General features: G+C 40.4%; 1 protein-coding gene across 1 annotated transcript in view; it reads left to right on the top strand.

Annotated features, from left to right (window-relative positions):
• Positions 1-21,486, top strand: part of DCHS2 (dachsous cadherin-related 2) — a 118,988-nt gene that overhangs the window by 75,274 nt on the left and 22,228 nt on the right. The window contains exons 7-13 of the mRNA XM_065665230.1: positions 334-433; positions 5,816-5,973; positions 7,059-7,908; positions 8,845-9,084; positions 13,839-13,973; positions 14,221-14,430; positions 15,700-16,557. Of these exons, the coding sequence (XP_065521302.1) occupies positions 334-433; positions 5,816-5,973; positions 7,059-7,908; positions 8,845-9,084; positions 13,839-13,973; positions 14,221-14,430; positions 15,700-16,557 (2,551 nt within the window). The remainder of the gene's footprint in view (positions 1-333; positions 434-5,815; positions 5,974-7,058; positions 7,909-8,844; positions 9,085-13,838; positions 13,974-14,220; positions 14,431-15,699; positions 16,558-21,486) is intronic.

Genomic DNA, 21,486 nt, shown 5'->3' with positions numbered 1-21,486 from the left:
AATATGAATGAATGATTACAGAAGATTTGATACTGTTAGATGTAGAGGATATATACATGTAATTTTATTTAGGTGTGCATTAGAATCTATTTTAATTTCTGACCTCTGAGTCTGCTCAAGTAAAGGCTTTTGAAATAGCAATGTATGCAGACTACAGACTGCTAGAGCTGTATTATTTATCAGGTCCTGAAAGGCTCTTTGTATTACTGTAAATATTAATGAAATGGAAAACAGAGCAACAGGTAAACTCTTGTGTTATGGCAAGGAATTTATTTTAAGACTCACTGTTATCCATGTGTATTTCCAAATTATTTATAAACTGCTTGATGACAGGTTTTGGAAGGCCAGCCACCAGGGACACTTATTACCACTGTCTTTGCAAAAGACCCTGATTCTGGAAACAACAGTGTTGTGTTATATTCAATAGAGTCAGGTAAGAATTTAAAGTGTTATTCATAAGAAAAGATACATTGAAGTAGAGTTTTAAAACTAGAATACATACAGGATGCTATGTCTGTTTTGTGTCTGTTTGAATAAATGTGGCTCTGTAAATAGGAATCAGGACATCATATGTCTTACAAAGTGTTGAAAAAGGCTCAAGCAGTTACCTTTTCTCCCTTTCCTCTCTGCCCCATCTTCCCAGGGGTTTGATTGCTTGATTGCCAGCTGGCCAGAGAACACTTAGAAAAGATTAGGGCCATGATCTTGTACTGTACAGTTTAGTATTTCAGTTGTTAACATCTTAAAGGAGAAACAATCTCCCTTTTCCCATGACCAATTGAAAATTTTCTAGAAGAATGGTTCATGACAGTCTGAGACAGGGATCGGAAGGATCAGCAGATAATCTGGGCAAACAATGAGGCTTGTGGTTTTTAGCTCATGTTTCACCCTTTGGTTAGCGCTGTGTTAGCCTGACATAGTGTGGCCACTTAAAAACACTTCTCCTCTATAGTTTTTCCTGCAATTGCTGCATGTATTGGTTCACTTCTGGGGTAAGCTATGGTATCCAGTTTTGCGTGCAGTGGAATCGATAACAGAGCAGTCCTAAATTTGAACGTTAGTGGGACTGGGGCATTAATGCTGATAAGAGAGAGAAATGTGATCTCTGGTTTTGCCACATACCACTTGCTATAGTTTTACACAAGAGATCTCCATCTGTAAACAATGAGGAAAACATGTCTGTTACTTCTGCCCTGCTTCACTATTGGTTCAGGACAGCAAGAGGTGCAAAGAACAGAACTATTTATTTTATTTCAGTACCTGCTCTATTTACCAGGTTAATGTAATCAATGCTCTTTAAGCTTGATGTTTGTAGTCTGTGGTAATTTGCTCACAAAATATGCTGTTTCATCAGAGCAAAAAATCATTTCCAGTATTTACATCCACTCAGTGCATTTCCTCAAGTGTTTTCTGTGTAGGCAGAGCTCAAATATGGGCTCAGTTGGTTTAAACTTATTACTATTATTTGTCACTGCAGAGTAAAGAACAAAATACTGCAAAGCTACATTACTCCTCACTCTTAAAGAGCAAGGGTATCTGTAGTCTCTTCTTGCCAAGGCTGAAATTACCAAAAGAATCCCATGGATTATGTTATACTGCTTATTTATGTACCCTTTTGACTTCTGTGGAGTAATGGAAGGACTTTTAAGATTCAAATCCGCAAGGGCCAGGGAGCTAACTCTGCTGTCTTCCAACATGAGATGCTTAAAAAAATGAGACATTTAACAACTCTATTGAAAATTTTGCCGTTGAAAATATTTAGATAATAAAATACTGTAGGGTCAGTTTAGGGCTGTGCTATTATTCCCTTAATTTGGATATAAGTGACTGCCTCTTCCAGAGAGAATTGGAGAGAATTATACATTTCTGCATTGTGAATAACAATATTTTGCACAAAATGATCCCCCTTAAGTAAAAGGGAATGAGTAGTGTGCAATCCTCTGTTTGAAGGTTGGTGGCCAGGCAACATGGGAAGTGTTCTTCAGGGGTCTCTGCCTGTCTGTATATCTAACTATATCCCCTTTCTTCAAACAGCACATTGCATGTTTTTTACTGGCTTCACTGTAGAGCCCCAGAGGGGAGTAAGTGAGAGTTCAAATTATAAAAATGACTAGCAACACAAAATATGACTGGTCTTGTAAACGCTGTCTCTAGAAAGAGCAAAAGGATAAAAACAGCAGCAGCATCAAAAAAAAAAAAAACCACTAGAAGAGCCCTCCCAGCCTTGGAATGAGATATTTTCCTGATAAACAAATCCAGAAACAGCTGAGCTTCTCTGATACTGATTTTTGTTGTTGTTGTGAGTTGGCTCACAGCCTTTAACATCTGGTCTTGTGTTTCATGGTGAAGTTCTTGCCTGGTTTATATTTAAAATAGTATTTTCAAGTTCTGGGACATTGTTCAGTATGAATATATGAAGAAGAAATATGATCTGATTTACAGCCTTATTTGTTAAACACAGAGACACCAGGTTAATTGGAGGACTGCATGCAGACCAGTGCTCTTTTCAACAGTTGAGGCACTGCCACAAGACTAAGAGCTGTGAGTGTCAGTGTCAGCTGTTGAGCTTGTAAGAGTCACTCTGTAATTCTTAATATTCTTGAGACCTTAAAGAAATGCCAAGATAGCAGCAATAGATCAAGCTATGCAGGAGGGCTGATGACTGATGCCAACAAATGACATAAGGAAAAATCTGTGAAAGAACTCTGAGATTTACACAACAGATGAATTTTAACATTCACAGAGAAGTGTTTCCTTCAAAGTACCCCTCCCTCTTGCCAGGAAATTAAACCAAATCCTCCTTAGACATTTGTGTGTATGGGAATGCATGATCAATGGCCATACCTCCACTTTCGTGTTATCACTGAAAGAGTAACTGAATTCAGAGGGCGGTGAATCTCAGCTATGTGTATTACTCCTTAGTGACACTGCCAATGGCAAAGTGATTTGCCTGGCCTTCTTTATGACTCTCAATAGCTTGTACTATAGCGTTTATAACAAAAAGCATTCTCTATTTGTACTGCATCATAAACTATTGCTTTGTATGTTAGACTGGCACTGGCAAAGTAGAGCCTTTTACAGTTTTATTTGGACCAATTCTGTGCGTACATTAGTACTTGACCACCAGAGTGTTAGGAGAAGCCTAGTTTGCCACGTTAACACACACAAATTGACAAGTGTTGAACGTATGTCAGTGGACAAGTACTTGTTCTCCAGGGTGATTTGCAAGCAGCATGCAGAGAGCATTCCTAGACTTGCAAAAGGCTGCAGCAACCCCATGGTGTTCAAGCTGTCTGGGAGAAATGGCTTCTTAGTGCAGTACCAGACCAAAAAAAAAAAGATGAAAATGGCAAACACTGTCACAGTGGAAGTCCCAAGGAGTTCTGGTTTTACACAGTATCTCGTTCCAGCATTATCAGATTTTTCTGTCACTTTCGTTGCCACCAAAATAAGCACAAAACTGACTGTTTCATGCAGTATTAGGATTTTAATGGAGCTGTGGACTCTGGTGGGTAACACTATTGGTAATTCCTGACCAGCTCTCTTTTATTCAGAAAAGTAGACTCTGACCATTCCTTTTTCCTGTCAAATAAGCTTCAGCTATTTAGAATTTCTAGCTCTGTTCTACTACATGAAACAATAAAACAAGTATTAGTCTTTATGCTAAGAGGTACTGACTGTCCTCATCACTCCTGAAACAAGGATGAATCCTCATAGCCTCATGCTCAGGTTGCAATTACATACTGGGGATGTTTTTGTTCTCTGATTATTATGTTATTAAGTTATTTTTTATTTTTGGTTCAGTTTGGTAACTGTAGCTTTATTTTGGTAGAAAAATGAAGGGAATAGTCATCTGTTAACTGTTTTCTTGTTCTTGTTAGTTCTCCCTATTGGTTATTTTAAATGTCAGTTTTAGCAAAATGTTAAAATTCTATGCATGCAATTCACATTATGTGTTCTGTTTTTCATATCTCCTCTGCCTTTTGCTTAGCTGGGATTTTGTGCTGTGAAACTCTATATGGAACAAAATAACGTATCTGTGAATGTAGACATACTGTTGGGACCTAAACCAGGAAAGTAACCAAAAGCTATTTATGAAAATAGTAATATAGCGCCATTAATATTTCGAAACTATCATGAAAAATGCAGAGTGCGGGACTGTCTCATCCAATATAATTGTGTCTACATATTATTTCCTTTGTCGGCAATTTCCTTGTTACATTCCAGACTGCAAGAGTCAACCCAGAAGGGACTCACGGAGCATTAGGAACCTATAGTTAGTCAAAAATAGCAGAACAATATTTGAAAAACCCCTCCTCTTTGTTGATTGTGAAACCCCTGTTTTGTATCTGGTGTGCTCAGTATTGTTTTCAAATTGCACAGGTGCAGATACTTTCCAGCTGCAGGTGAAGTGGTTGTCTACAAAAACCAACATCTGTATATGCAGCTAACTAATTTGCATGTGCAGATTTGGAGAACATAAACAGCTTCATGCTCACTTAGGTGCCTATGGAAATAAAGTTCTTTATGGATGTTTTGTGTACTACATCTGCACTGAATTTATTTTTACCACAGCTGCTTATTAGAATTGCAGCTGTTATGCTGCATGACTTTAACCCACTAGCACACCTTATTAAATCTCCACATAACAAAAGGGTGTTTTCATAGTGTTCTAAGAGAGAAGTAGTAATGGCAAATTCCATTTTCTCAGTTTCTGGTAAGGTATACCCAGTAATAGATACTTTCCCATTTTACTGAAAATTGGCAAGTAATTTGTGTTGCATTTCTTGAAAATGGGGAAGATGGAAGTCAGTCTCTTTCCCCAGTAACAATTGATAGGATGAGAGGAAATGGCCTCAATTTCTGCCAGGGGAGATTTAGATTGGATATTAGGAAACATTTCTTCGTGTAAAGGGTTGTCAAGCGCTGGAACAGGCTGCCCAGGGAAGTGATTGAGTCACCATCCCTGGAGGCATTTAAAAGATGTGTAGATGTGGCACTCTGGGACATGGTTTAAAGGTGGACTTGGTAGTGTTAGGTTTATGGTTGGACTCAATGATCTGTTCCAACCTAAACAATTCTATGATTTTAAGTCCCAAAGAACTACTTACTCTTCTATGGTAGAATTTTTCTTTGCAATTCTAGCATAAATGTAATATGATGTACCTGCAAGTAGTAATTTTAATTAGAAGTTACTTGTTATTAGCATGCAGCCAGTCCTTGGTGAAGGATGTAAGCATAATTTCCAAAATTCACAAGTTGCTCTGCAACAATATGCTGTAAGATTTTAGTTACCACCAGTTACCTCCCGGTTCAGAGCACAGGCAGGGCAGGTGGCATCCCTGCAGTTATGGTGTCTTAAGAGGTGGCTAGGGCTATTTTCTGACCTTGTCTGTGAGGGACATGAGCCAGCTGTATGCCCAGCATTACTTACTTGATCATCCATGCTATTGCAGAGACTAAGACTTAGTTTTTATTCTGGCCCTGCCTGCCAATTTATGTTGGAAGTAGGAGTACCAATCCTGAGGTGTCTGCTGCTCTCACTGGTGTGATAACGATGGTATACAACTGAACAGTTGCTTTAGTACTCCATAGTGTTTCTCTCTGTAGCTCTTTAAATCCTGAGTGTTTTATAATAACTGTTTACTCAAAGGAAGAAAGGTGAACCAAATGAGCCACAAAGAAGAGCTACCATGAGTGCAGCAGGTTCCCTTTCCTCTGTGTCCTGTTCTTTCTTACTGTTAATTACAATGTTCAGTACTATAGAGGCAAGCTGAAGGGATCTGCAGTAACTCATACCCATTCTATCCCCTAGAACAGGATAAAGGATACTTCCAGATTGATGCTGTCAGTGGGGAGTTAAGAGCAACGCGCTCTCTGTCACATGCTGAGAGATCAGGCTACAGAATGATGGTCACAGCCAAGGACCAGGGGATGCCTTCACTTCAAGGACAGGCTGCTGTTTATGTCCAGGTACTTACTTATGCTGTACAGATAGAAGAGTTATGTTAGATACTTAGTTTCTTTGAAAATAAAATAAAAATTGGGGGGGAGAAACTAGGGAAAACAGCTGAAGAAAGGAAGAGGTTCAAAATTACAAGCACCTTGTCTCATGGTAGTTTAGCTGTTTTTCTGTTGAGGGAGAAAATAAGAGGGCTGACTCATTTTGATTTGTTAAGAATGCACAACAGCATTCTAGATTGTCTTGCAAGTAGGTGATGTTTGTGGTTTAGTAGAAAGTCATTATGAACACTGGAAAAGAGAAGGAAAATACTTTGTCTCTGTAACCCGGGAGAAGGATAGCTCATACTTTTGTGCTGGTTTATACAGGGCTAGTCCGCGTGGGAGCGTGAAATCCAGCATGTGCTCTTTCCACAGCCGGCCACCTGCTGTTCATTGAGATGCAGTGGGGCTGCTTTGTCCAGGCTGCCTGTGTGCTCCTCTATGAGAGGTTGAATGTCACTGGGGCTGCTATTTTCATGTCACCCAAAAGTTGGTTAGTTTTGGATAGCTTGGGGAGAAGAAAAAAAAAAGCTGCAGTCAAGAGAAGGCAAATGCAGTTCCCACAGTGGAAGAGATTCTTCCATTTTAAAACATTAACTTGGAACTCTGCAGCAATCTATAATGAATGAAACCCTGCAATGATATAAACAACCCTCAAAAATCCCCAGCTATCTCTGTTTGGCAAACTGCATAACTACTGTGCTTTCTTTGTCACATCTGTCCCTGTCAGACTGTCCTATGTCAAAGGCAATTGAAGTGCTTCAGAGTAGGGGCAGAGATAGCAATATTCAAGTCATCTTGTCTTCAGACCCTGTTATTCAAGGGGTGAGAGAGTCTTGTTCCTTCTTTTAATGTAGGAATGAAAAACAGAGTTATGGAATGACTGGCCACAGACAATTTGAACTTCTATGGAGCATGTTGAGTTTGTTTTCTGGCTTTGAGGCATACTTACGATAAATATAGTCACAAATAATAAGCTATTGAGGCAAAAGAAATAATTATACTACTTGTAATAACAATGGGAAAGTATTGCATTCTTTGTGCTTTTGTTGTAGGTAATCCCACTTCCCAATGGGAGATCTGTCTTCTCTCAAGATTTCAAGCACTTTGTCATACCTGAAAATTTTAGACCTGCACAAGTGTTGAATGCTCTGAAGTGGCCTGATAATCATCTAACTGCCAACAGGAAACTGCATTTCAGTATCGCTAGAGATGATGATGATGATGATGATATTCATTTTGAAATAGATAGCTTGACAGGAGACCTTTTTCTTTCCAAGGAACTTGACTATGAAACAGCTTCGCACTTCCTTTTGCAAGTTATTATAAAGGATTATAACAATAATCCTCCACAGAATAACACTGTTTTCCTAAGTATTGATGTAGAAGATCAGAATGATCATTCTCCTTTTTTTCAAGATGACTTTGTAGTGGTTGGCGTAGAGGAAAATGTACCTATTGGCACTGTGGTTTACACATTCAATGCAAAAGATGGAGATGGCAGTTTTCTGAACAGCAAAATACAGTATTCCCTAGAAATTAGTAACATGGATGAAAATCTATTTCATATTCACCCTTTGTACGGCACCTTGACCACAGCTTTTGCACTAGACAGGGAGATCGTTCACTCCGTGGTCCTTACAGTGTCTGCGACAGACCAGGCAATAAATCTGAGTGATCGCAGACTTGATTCTCTGGCTGTGAAAATTGTTATTTTAGATACCAATGACAACAGTCCCAGTTTTACATCTTCACCTCTTTCCTATGTCATGGAGGATGTGGAGGTGGGCTTCCTTGTGCACCGCATAATTGCAAAGGATCCTGATGAGGGAAGAAATGGACAAGTTACATATCACATTGTTTCAGGCAATGAAAACAAAGCATTTGTATTGGATAAAATCACAGGTACTGTAACTTCTGTTCTCTGGAGTTTCTTGTCTTGTGCTTTTCATGGTAATATTTAGGAGTGCATACAATGTCATGTGCATGAAATACCGCATTTTGATGGTACTTACTGTCCTCAGGGATGATAACCTTGGGCAGAGCGCCACACAAGCATGGCAGTACTACGTACAGTAGGCAAGCTCAATGATGCTCAGCTCAAAAATTTCCACATGACACTGTTATTGTGTTGTGCAGATGTACTGGAGCACCTTCCAAATAGCACATTAAGGAATGTGGGAAGAAAGTGTGTGCAGTGAAATGCTTCGTCCTCATTTTTGCATGATGCACACATATGTTGCTATACATACACACAAGGAAAGGCAAAGTCAAGATCAGGGAGTGTGCATTACGCTGTGGTGGAGAATGCTTGGTAGCAGCTCAAAGTGCTGATGAATTTCATCAGCCCTCTGAAATATTCTCACTCCTGAATGAGTTGTGCAACTATTATACCGTCTGCATGCAAATGCAGATCTCGCCCTAATGGTTGCAGTATTTTCTGGTTCTTACTCCGGTTTTGAATACATTAGGGGATATAGCTGACACTGATTTGTAGACTCCTAATTGCATAACTTATGTGCTAAAGAAGACAAATATTTAAGTTAAAGCTAAAAAGTTGAGACCAAAGTTAAATGAAAAGGAATCTCTGAACTTCACTTGAATATTCTATGAATCTCTGTTTTCCTTGACATCAAAATGAGCATTTCTGGGCAAATTGTCAGCCTAATCACATGTAATGATTGACTTCAAAGTCTGGAAGACTTGCTGCGGTGGCACGGCGTGCACAGTGGTGCTGCCATTGAAGCTGTGAGTGCTGGAACAACTGGGATCCTAACCTGGATAAGAATACTTTTTTAATACCTTCAGAATACTTCATAATAACTTCTTTCTTTATAATAGGACTCTTAACTACAGCCCAGCTTCTGGACCGTGAGACTCAGGAGTGCTACAATTTGACAGTCATGGCTCTTGATGATGGCAGCCCAGCTCTCTCTGCCTCACAAGTTCTAACCATCATTGTTGCTGATGTTAATGATGAGACCCCGATATTTCTGAAGCAACTTTACGAGACTGCAGTTCGTGAAAACCAAGATCCAGGGCAGTTTGTCATAAAGGTGGAAGCTGTGGACAGAGATGCAGGTAATTTCTGTCCTTTTGCTATTAATTTCATCATGGACCATAGTAAACCTATCAAATCTTGCTGCCTGTTCTGCTTGCCCATGCAGCTGTTGTGATTTAACCAAGGTATATATCAGTTTTGAGTCTCAAAACATGGCTTTGGTTCAGACCCTCAACTTTATTCAGGTCTTGGAGGTATTCTAACTTGCACACTGGGGTAGTTTCAGCTCTGACTGGTAAATTAAGTGTAAAATGTACACTTGCATGATGCAGAGTAACTCAGTGTACTGTACCTTTCATGTGAAGGTAGCCATGGTGCTACTGGTTATAAATCAGCAAGCAATGCTCAGCTCAGTTAAAGTTAATATTTGAACGTTTTGTTGCTCTCAATCAGAACATTCTGTGTAGTTATAAAGCGGTTTGCGAGACAAGACTTCTGGTTTTGTAAGAGACCCTGCAAATATGCACTAATCTTTTCTGACCAGAGAGGGGCACTGTCATCCAAGATTTTCCAGCTAGTTGTGCTGTGTCGGGGTCGTGGAACCTCTCTGGATTTCAAATAGGATTTTACATGCATAATAATGTTAATGCACTGCTTTTCAAACATATGCAGAATAGACGAGTAAGAAGAGGTGGTTCATACGCTATTTGAATCACAGGTAATGACTAAACATGAGAGCGTCTTTGCAAAGCACTAAAAAAATCCCTCCGGTTCTACAACTACCTGCTCTTTTGAGATATCTAAAATGCAGATGATGTTACAGGTAGTCTGTGTGCTGGAGAGAATCTTATCTTAAGTAATACCATGCACGGCACATACAGTTGGTGTAACATGAAGCAGTTACATGGAGTCTGTGGTTTGCAGGAAAGATAAAATCTGGAAAGAGAATTAAATATTACAGTACTGCTGCAGCTGGCCCAAAGGTGGTCTCAGCTCTGTGAATTACTTTCTTTTTGCTGTGCGTTCACTTTCTGCACATCTTTATAATTGTTTACAGTTGTGCTACCCAAGAAATAGGTAAAATGACAGGTCTCGTTAGCAAAATAACTTTCTGTATTCAGTAACATTTGTCATTTTAATGTAGAGTATGCATTGATTGCAAAAGGCTGATGTGAGCTCGGTGGAGGTGCTGTACAGAAGAGACATTTCCCCACAAGTATGTAAAGTATTTAGAAATTAGGAAGGGGGTGGGGGGGGTGGGGAGTAGCTCTTCAATGAAAATCCTTGTGACAGCTGAGCAGCATTACAGTCTACCTCTGGACCTTGCTCTTCCAAGTACTTTCTTTCTTTTGTTTATTATACTATACATATATATATATAAAAGTGAAGTAAAAGTTTGCAAGATAATAGAGAAAATAAGTAGGAATTTGCTTTATTTCCTCTCCCTCCTTTCTCTGTCCCTAATATTTATTTATTGCACATCTTACGGGAAATACAGCAGAGGGAAACCTGGGGAGCTGCTAGGAGGAGGGCGCAGGGCTGGCTTGGCTGGGTGGAAAGGAAAGGCATTCCAAGTGTACTGGGTGGCACAGTCTGCGCCTGCCTGCGCAGGCGCTCTGGGCTGCAGCGCTGTTGTGGCTGATGGCTCCATCCTGCCTTCTTCTAAATACATTTTTCAGTAACCACAGTCCTTCTGTTGGCTCTTTTTCTTCACATTTGGCTGATTTGGCCCCTGTCATGTGCATGTAACAGCATAGTTCCAAACAAATGCTGAAGTGATGCTCGTAAGGTAAGAAAATAGGGTTTATGTAGGTGTCATATAAGCACAATGCTACTCACTTTTATGTTTTTGGAACTGAATTTTTGAATGAGATGACTCCTCTCATGGTGGTCTTCATTTTTTTTACATCATATTTTTTACTTTATTTGCTCTTTAAATTGCAGTTCACATCCCAGTAATGTTTGCATAGTTTCAGTGGATGACTTTCCTGCCATCACAGATCTTTCCGTGTTTTTACTTCATATGTTCCTTGCCTGACAACAGGGAGGAATCATTTTTACTGACAATATCAATCCTGTGCTATCGCTGTGTAATACAGGTAAATGGTGGGGAAAAAATGCATGGGAAAGCAAAGATATCTGCAGCGTATTAAAGATAGTTCAGGAGTTTGTCTTGAGATATGTCTTTGCAGAAGCTCTGAATGGACTGAACTAGCATTTGTCAAGGTCTGCTTTTAAACTAAAGTGGACCTCTGTGGTTTAGTAGTTACGTCTGGAGCCTTGGGAGGAAAGTCTCAGAAAGTTAAAAGGGACTGTTGACTTAGAGTTATGGGACAGGGCATGCTGCCATTCACTAGACATTTTGTCTTGCCCAGATTCATGGATTATCATGGTTTTAACAACACTCGTATTACAAAGATGAGACTTGCGCCTAGATTTGGGACAGGGGAGACCTTACTCCCATTGCTTCTTCACTGGTGTTGGCACAATGTAACACCACAGCTGCTGCTTTTGAGAAGCTGTGAGAGTACAGGGGCTGCTGGTGCTGTGGTGAGAGAACAGGAAAGGGGCTGAAGCTTTTCTCTGGCTGCTACTCAGACACCATGCATCCACCCTGCCATTTTGCCTGCAGGGAAAGGGGTCCTGCAAGGAAGGGGCTTAGCTCCTCTTCCAGCTTGTAATGCAGGGTAAGAATTGTTTGTTTCTCATTTCAGTATGTAATTTTAGCCCCCCAGATGTGACTAGCATTACTGAATAATTTTCCAACAGGTTGGATCAAGTGCAGAATTGTCAGCTGTTATGCCATGTTATGTGAATGCATAGAGTTGTCACGCTCCTCTCTTGGGCAGGGTGTGCAGGCTTCTCCTGCTGCTAGGTGAAAGCTCCTAGCAGCTGAATATGAGAAAGAAGGAAATAAGTGCTTGGTAGAGAAATCTGATTAAGGTGTCATATATCTGTGTCCTTGAAGGGTTAAAAGTTTAATTTCAACAGCGTGTGAATAGTCAGCTTGGATGGCACTCGTATGTTTTTTGGCACTGTCCGTAAATAATGGCCATTGTGAAATCTCCCAGTGAAGGTGCTGGGTTGAAGCAGTTCAGTTGCAGCAGACCAAAGGCTAATAGTTAATATCAGCTCTACACTGTCATGTGTCCTATTTTTCCCCATCTGTAGCATATTGGTGATTAAGAATAGATAAATGCAGGCAGAGTTGTAAATATGTTTCTAAAAATAGTTGAATGGTATCCAATATGGGCAGATCAGGGAGTGTGTGTTGGTAACCTTAAGCTTTCAAGACATTCTCCTTGATTGTCGTTACTGCTGTGATTTTTCTCCTTCTTGCTGGAAAGCTGAAAGGATTTCTGTAACTCATTGTTCCTTCTGCTGTGTATTGTATGAGTATGTCCTTCCCTTGACTTCATTTAGGTGCAAATGCATTTACAGTAGTAATTCTCTTAATCAAATTTTGAGTAGTGTTCTCAACTATTTAGCAAAGCTATTCAAAGACAAACAAAGGAAATCATGGATGTTAAAAACTGTAGGCTCTGTTTCTTCTCTCATGCTGGTATTTCTCCACCAATTCCAACGCAGATTGTCCTGCTTTTGACTGCAGCAAAGAACAGGCAGGCAGTGTTTGACTGAATAGCACATTTCGTATGACTAGAAGTGGTGTAGTTTTCCAGGTGCGCCAACCGTCCCTACCCTCCTAAAAGACTGATTGTTGGTTGGAAAAACACAGAATCATTGAATTAAACGTAGAAAAATTTGAAAGAAAAATAAAAAGCACAAGCCCTTCAAGTATAATGTAGGATTAAACTCACTAAAATTAATATTCTAAGTGTGATGGAGATGACATTGTACTTTCCTCAGGAGGGTGTTGAAACTGAAGAAATATGAAAGAAGTTATTTTATAACCATAATAGGTAAGAATGCGGAATCATATTTCTTGTTCAATTCAGGCAACTTTGAAAGAAAGGTTTTCATAAGCCTGTACAGTTTTAGCCTATTTCCTGGAGAAAGACAGGAAAGCTAATATCCCTGTGCTATGTACAAATGGTAGGTATGATTAAGAACTGAATGGAATTGGCATTCAGAAAAACTTGGAGGGAAGTAAAGCATTTAAGCCTCCCCTTCTGGAAATCCCGCATGACTTTATAAACCCAAGCAGTATCATTTCAGAGACTGCTACAAGTGGGAGCAGTCTAAAAAGTCTGAGATGAACATTCCCATAGAGCACCAAATTGGCTTTTCTGTTGAAGACAGCTAGGGGCTGGCTAGCCTGTGAGACCTGGTGGGACTTAGACACCTGCCAGTATAATGAATGCTTAGAACTGGTGGTCATGCCAAGAAGTGGATGTTTTTTGGGAATGTTTGTACTATTCAGTGTTGTACTGTATAGAGGTACTTGCGTTGGCTCCGTGTGAAGTTAAGTGGAGAACCAGAGCAGCCCAGTACTCTGCCTGACTTCCTGTTGAGAAATAAATTAACTACCTTGGGACAGCAGATGACAAATGTATCGATTCCACTAAGTTAATGCTCTCTTGCATCATGTTAATATGTCAGCTTGTTTGGAGGCATGCCCTGAGTGCCTAGAAATGTTGTTGGGGTCACTTTGAGTAGCTGGAAAAGCTAGACACAAAGCAGCATCTGGACAAAGATTTTGAAGAACCAGATTTTGAATTTGTATCATCTTGTGTGCTAATGAAGAAGCAGTTACTGTATTCAAAATCAGATCATACCCATAACCCATTTCCCAGGGAGGAGAATTAAAAAGAGACAAATCTGTAGACCTGAATGTGTGGCTGTGTTCTACTAAGACTTCCATTCTGCTTTTAAGGACCGAATTCCCTGCTTCAATATGAAATCTTACCAGGAACTGATTATGAGAATTTCAAGATGAACTCATACAGTGGAGAACTCGTAACAACTGCATCACTGGACAGGGAAACCCAGGAGGTTTTCCGTATTAAAGGTAACAGTGTGAAATGTCTACAAGTGCCTTTAAAATGAGAAGTGAGAATGGGTGTGCTGTTACTATCAGCTTTACCCTTTTTCATGCCATCTGAATTAGGTGGAAGTGGAGAGCTTTTCAGGTACAGAAGAGCACTTTTTGCACAGCATAAAGAGCTCCCCTGTTCTGCTATTATTAAGGAACATCTACATCTCTTGCTGAACCTGCAACCACTGTATAAAATTTGCTTTCTTTTTATTAATCTTAGTTTTGGTTCGAGATAGTGGAACCCCATCGCTTTCGAGCACAGTAACAGTTATCTGCACAGTGCTGGATGAAAACGATCACTCTCCCACATTTCTTCTTCCTACCTCTGAGATTTGTATTCCAGAGAATCAAGAGCCTTCTGTCATTTACATTATGCGGGCTGTAGATATGGATGCTGGCAATAATGGAGCTCTGAGATACAAAATAGTTGGTAAGTTATACTCCATCATTTTTGTTAGCATAAATCAGGAAGTATATAAACAGCAGTATCCAAGATTTAGATTTTAACAGGCCTCCCTAGCTCCCATCTTGTCCACATGCTTATTTCATGTGGAAGAAAAAAAGATTCTTCACCCCTTTGTTAGCATTAATAAGCACTTGCCAGGCATACTTTCACTCTGCTTTCTGGATTTGAAATAGTACAGAAAAGAAAACCAAAAAAACTACCAAGTGCTGGAAGGAGTCATTAATCATGAGGGCATAATTTTGTCCATTTGTTATAGTTGTGGAATTTCTAAATGTCATATGCCCTTGCAAATAAGTACAATAATATAATTTTATTTGTTAGTTTTATCTGTTTTATTTCATGAGAGCTGCTTTCACCGAGCAATTAGTAATGTCATACTTGGGTTTCATATTGTCAAGCTCTTCCCATGTCTACTGTGCCAGTGTAAGCTCCACAGCTGTTCAAAGCCTCCTGTAATATCTTTGCACAAATACAAGTTTGCTGCGTTTACTTTGGTTTGTGGCCCTCAGCAGTATCTCAAATGTAGGCAAATAGCTACTGTGGTAATAGCCAACACATTTTTCTTTGGAGAAACAGTTATAAATTCCTTTATGTTTTCTTGGGTTTAATTTCACAATCTTTTGTGATCCTTAATTGTCTTCTACATATTATAAAGTAGGTATGCCATTCACCGTTACCAAACACCCTGACTTTCCAGTTGACCGCTTTATTATATTTATTTATACTTGAATAAATATAATTTATTTTATATTATTTTTTCTATTTACCTCCCTCTCCCACGCCCCGCAAATCAAGACCTTGCACAACTATTCACTTCCAAGCGACAGGTTTGTAGAAGAGAACAAAGAGCAAGTAATTACAACTGTCAGCAATGCTTTATAGGTTTCTGGAATTTGTAACTAAGGTTGGGAAGAGGTCACTTTATGCAGCAGCGTAGTTGCAGGAGTTTTTTCTCAAACCAGCGCACCTTATAAAAAGATACGCACCTGGCAAAATAGCCACTCTGTAAAATGATATGACATTCTGTATTTACTGTCATTGCCACCCACTGATTTAAATGAAATGCAGGTTTTAATTCATATAAGAGGAATAAAAAATGTGAAAGGCATATGAGCGCACCAGCTGTATGAGCAATTGCATCATGTTATTGCAATTAACATAGCAGTATTCACAAGCGATTCTTTTTTCAAAAGCAATTGTTTGTGACCAGTTTGTTTTTAATGTGTTTGAAAGGTGGAAATGTTGGAGAATACTTCACAGTAAATGTCACTTCAGGAAAACTGCTTGTCACTCGTAGCTTAGACAGAGAAGACATCAGCAGCTTCACTCTTGTCATTGAATGCCGTGACCTAGGGAGTCCCTCAAGAAGCTCTACTGCACAGCTCTATCTAACAGTCTTGGATGAAAATGACCACAACCCATTGTTTGCAAAGACCCAGTATCAAATCTCTGTGAGAGAAGACCTAGAGGAAGGCTCAGCCATCCTGCACCTTTCTGCTTCTGATGAAGATGATGGCCTGAATGGTGAAGTTACATACTCCCTCATTGATGACACCTTTGGAGCATTTGCGATTGACAGTGTAACTGGGTCTATAGTTACTATGAAGGCATTGGACCGGGAGACCAAATCCCAGTATACATTTAGGGCTGTGGCAAGTGACTGTAGCACACATCTGCCAAGAAGCGCCACTGTCAGTGTTGTGGTGCACATTGATGATGTCAATGACAATGATCCCATTTTTTTGCAGAATCCTATCAGGTCTTTTGTGCCTGCTGAAACCCCTGTGAATGAGACAGTAGCCACTGTGCGAGCAGAAGACATGGATCTGGGGTCAAATGGAGCTGTTGTTTTTAGTCTGATGATAGCAGAAACCGCATTTCAGATCGATGTGAAGACCGGTGACATTATTCTTCAGGAGCCCTTGGCTTCCAAGGACTTCAGTACCCAGCTGGTAGTGATGGCTTCAGATCAAGGTATCTCACCTCGAACAGCCACAGCTATGGTCATCATCTTTACAGAAGAACAAGAGGAGGAGATTTCATTCAGCCATAGCCTGTATGAAGCAAGCATGCCTGAGAACAGTGCAGCAGGTGGGCATCAAATCCCAATTTGTGTTCTTGAAGTTGCCCATCTCCCTTCATTTTGGAATCGTAATTGTAATGAATAGTATAGGGAAGCCTTTTCCCTGTGAAGCAGCAGGCAAAAGTTAATTTGGATGTAGCAAATACCTGTCTGCCCTTTTCCAGCACACAAGCATGAAAAAGAAGTTGGAGGCGCTGTTTGGCGCTTCAGTTTGCTGCCCACATACAGCAGCAATGCTCACAATAAACAGAAGCTCCTTTGTTAAAGGTGCTGTGTTTCCACCCCTCAGCCAGGGCATGATGCCCTGAGCATCAGTGGGTTCACTCTTTTAGGAAAACTGCTTTAGTGCTTTCGTCATTTCACTTCTCAATGCACACAAGCTCAGGTGAGATGAGTGGTGTGTACCAGTTGCAACATGACATTTCTTGGTTTTGCAAAACCTGTCATGAATGGTAGTAGCTTGCAGAGGTACTGTAAAACCTTACTGAAAATCTGAACTTTCCAAAAGTAGGAGAATGAGGAGTATGAGGGGTTAAGGGGAGAGGAATTTGGGGGCTGTAGCACATTGTCACTTGGACAGGCTTCTACAGTGTACCTCTAAGTAGAGTCTGCACTGTTGAAAGCTACCTATAGACAAACCAGCTTCAATCACAAGATGCTTACAGACTTATTTTTGCTCCATATAGTGATAAGAGTTACTGCTCTACTTTTTATCGTTCTGAGACTATTAGTAGTTATATCTCCTAACTTATATATGATAAGTACCTTTTCCTGCTTCATCCGAATAAAAGGCAGAAAGGAGCACATTTCACGTTTTTCTGCCCACAAATCCCACTGTACAATTGACCAGAAGTATTTTGAGATCTGATCTGCCTGTATTCTTGATTCAAACACTGCCTTATAAGGCTGACCTTGAACTAGTCGTTTATCCTCTTTATAGTTCAAATTTCCCTCAGTAAAACAAAAGCAATATTCCTTTATATCCTAAGAGTATTGTGAGACTAATGAATTCTTAGATCCTGACTAGTAACCTACATATTTGATTAGGAACCAGTAAAAAGAAATCTGTTAATAAATTTGAAAAAACAGTCAATCTTCTTGGAGAATTATAAACAGAAAAAAGGATGAAAGGTAAAGACCGCTGTTGCAGTAATTAGTGCTGTGGTTACTCAGCTATTCCTTCCTCTGTGCCTGTTTGGGACTAAAAGCCTAATTTTCATTAGCGTATTTTAAGGTAAAGATAATGATGTGAGTATTACTGATGTTTCAATTAACACATCAAAAATAGGCAATAAAGTGTGTTTTGATTATTTTTTTTTTAATTACATTACTTTTTTTCTTTTTTTTTTTTTTTTTTACCATAGATGAAATATTTTGGTTTCAGGCTATCTTGAAAAAGTTATGGTGAGCAATCAGAGCACCAAACTAGAGAATCCTTCTAGCTCTTTCCCTGTTTGTCAGAAAATGTGGGATTTTGGAAAAAGCAAAAGGCTTCCAATAGGAAAGAGTAGAGCATGCAGTACATGGGTGGTTAAAAAACTCTACTGAAGTATGAAAGGTGTAGGTTCAGGTCTTCTTAGGCAGAGGGGTATTTATTTTCCTTTCGCTCTATACGGAACCCTCTGTGTAGGGAGCCTGCAAGATAAATTCTTTAGTGTGCTTTATTTATTGCTTCTATTATGAATGGAAAAACAAAATTAAAAGAAAATCCCTTAACACATATGTCCTGCAATTTAAAAAAAAAATAAAAATTGCTTTTATTCCATTAATTTGACCACAATTTACAGGTAGTTTTGGACACTATAGAACTGATTTTTTTTTTTTGTGAATGTAAATCACCAACAACCCAAGCCCTCAAAGCCCTGTTTTGCTAGAGTCAGCACTGTACAGTGTTTAATTGTGTGTCACTTTGCAAATGAGATTCTGCACTGGGGGAGTTGCTGCTTCCAGAAGCTACAGTTTGGATGCCACAGCAATGTATGTTAAATCTGTCATTTTCTGTCTTTTCATTGATAAAATCCATTGAGAGTCAATTGTGGTGATGTATGGGGCCTTCCATCCTAGATGTCCAGGAAGCAGAGAAAGCAGGGTGCTCCATAGGTGAGCTACAGGTTCTCAACAATTTTGTCTCTCCATTACTGCAGCAACTTGTATATTCAGAAAATATCCTGAGATCCTGTTTGTCAGGCTTCCCAGCAAAGAAAAGTCAAGGTCCTGGGGTTTCAGTCTTTTCAGGAGAAAAGACTGCATTAATCCTGCATTGAAATTTTCTTCTAGTTAAAGAAAAAATAGTAAGAGGGAAGATAGGTTTTGTTAGGTTTAAAAAAAGAAAATTAACATCAGGGCTTTATGGCAATAGATAAACTGATCTGGATCTAAATTTTCCTAAGCGTAGATAAAATCATAGAATCACAGAATCATAGAATAGTTAGGGTTGGAAAGGACCTCAAGATCATCTAGTTCCAACCCCCCTGCCATGGGCAGGGACACCTCACACTAAACCATCCCACACAAGGCTTCATCCAACCTGGCCTTGAACACTGCCAGGGATGGAGCACTCACAACCTCCCTGGGCAAATCTGAGGTGAGGCTAGAAAATCCACCCTGGAATTACAAAATGCCCCAAGGAGCTGTGGTATCAGAATGCCATAGTCACATGTTGTCCCATTCGATCTGTGGAAAATATAAATAATACCCGATTTAAGATGTTTTGATTAAAGGGAATTGAGCAAAGCTGCAGGGTAAACAAGAGGGTTTAATCCCAAAATATTAGTTTGTATATTTAATAAAAGTTTATTTACTAAGAATCACAGAATCACAGAATCACAGAATCCCAAGGGTTGGAAGGGACCTAAAAAGATCATCTAGTCCAACCCCCCTGCAAGAGCAGGGTAACCTACAGTACATCACACAGGAACTTGTCCAGGCGGGCCTTGAATATCTCCAGTGTAGGAGACTCCACAACCCCCCTGGGCAACCTGTTCCAGTGCTCTGTCACTCTTACAGTAAAGAAGTTCTTCCTGATGTTAACGTGGAACTTCCTATGTTCCAGTTTACACCCATTGCCCCTTGTCCTATCACTGGATATCACTGAAAAAAGCCTAGCTCCATCATCCTGACACCTACCCTTTACATATTTGTAAACATTGATGAGGTCACCCCTCAGTCTCCTCTTTTGCAAGCTAAAGAGACCCAGCTCCCTCAGCCTCTCCTCATAAGGGAGATGTTCCACTCCCTTAATCATCTTTGTGGCTCTGCGCTGGACTCCTTCAAGCAATTCCCTGTCCTTCTTGAACAGAGGGGCCCAGAACTGGACGCAATATTCCAGATGCGGCCTCACCAAGGCTGAGTAGAGGGGGAGGAGAACCTCTCTTGACCTACTAACCACTCCCTTTCTAATGCACCCTAAGATGCCATTTGCCTTCTTGGCCACAAGAGCACATTGCTGGCTCATGGTCATCCTCCTATCCACCAGGACCCCCAGGTCCCTTTCCCCTTCACTACTTTCCAGCAGGTCAACCCCCAACCTGTACTGGTACATGGGGTTGTTCTTCCCCAGATGCAAGACTCTACACTTGCCCTTGTTAAATTTCATCAAGTTTCTCCCCGCCCAACTCTCCAGCCTGTCCAGGTCTCGCTGAATGGCAGCACAGTCCTCTGGTGTGTCAGCCACTCCTCCCAGTTTTGTGTCATCAGCAAACTTGCTGAGGGTGCACTCAGTTCCCTCATCCAGGTCATTGATGAAAATATTAAACAGCACCGGTCCCAGCACCGACCCCTGAGGAACTCCACTAGTCACAGACCTCCAGCTAGATTCTGCGCCATTGACCACAACTCTCTGCCTTCTTCCTTTCAACCAGTTCTCGATCCACCTCACTACTTGATCGTCAAGCCCACACTTCCTTAGCTTATCTATGAGGATGCTGTGGGAGACAGTATCAAATGCCTTACTGAAATCAAGAAAAACTACATCTACCGCTCTACCATCATCCCTCCACCTAGTCACTTCCTCATAGAAGGCTATAAGGTTGGTCATACATGACTTCCCCCTCATAAAACCATGTTGGCTGTTCTTAATGACCCCCTCATCCTTGATATGCCTAGTGATGGAGTCAAGAATAAGTTGTTCCATCATCTTTCCAGGGATGGAGGTAAGGCTGACCGGTCTATAATTACCCGGGTCCTCCTTCTTGCCCTTCTTATAGATTGGTGTGACCTTTGCCATCCGCCAATCCTCAGGCACCTCGCCCGTTTCCCACGACTTACCAAAGATGATGGAAAGTGGCCTAGCAATGACCTCCGCCAGCTCCCTCAGCACCCGTGGGTGCATTCCATCCGGACCCATCGATTTACAGATGTCCAGTTTGCATAGCTGATCCCTAACCCAATCCTCATCTACCAAAGCAAACTCCTCCTTTGTCCTGACTCCTTCTGGGGCTATAGAAATCCGGGGCCCTCGGGGAGAGTCTGCAGGAGTAAAGACAGAGGCAAAGAAGGCATTCAGCACCTCTGCCTTCTTTATATCCTCTGTCTCCAGGGTACCCACTTCATTCAGCAGTGGGCCTATATTGCCTCTTGTGTTAGTTTTATTTGCTATGTATTTGAAGAAGCCCTTTCTATTGTCTTTAACCCGACTAGCAAGATTGAGTTCCAAGGAGGCCTTAGCTGTCCTAATTGCCTCCCTACATCCTCTAACAACTGTCCTATATTCTTCCCAAGCGGCCATACTTTTTAGAGTATACTATAAAAAAATACTTTTTAGAGTATGGGAGATTTTACTAAATGCTAATAATTTTTTGGCTGTTTTTTTTTTAGTACTTTCTTATTTGTATAAGCATAAATAAATATCAAATATTTTACATTTCAGGGGAAAAAGTGTGATTATAATTAAAACTCACATAGAAATTAGCTTATAGAATATATATGATCCTGGGACC

This window comes from Lathamus discolor, chromosome 1, assembly GCF_037157495.1.
Source record: "Lathamus discolor isolate bLatDis1 chromosome 1, bLatDis1.hap1, whole genome shotgun sequence".
Classification (NCBI taxonomy): Eukaryota; Metazoa; Chordata; class Aves; order Psittaciformes; family Psittacidae; genus Lathamus; species Lathamus discolor.
The sequence above is the reverse complement of the archived record's forward strand: the minus strand, read 5'-3'. Positions and strand labels throughout refer to the sequence as shown.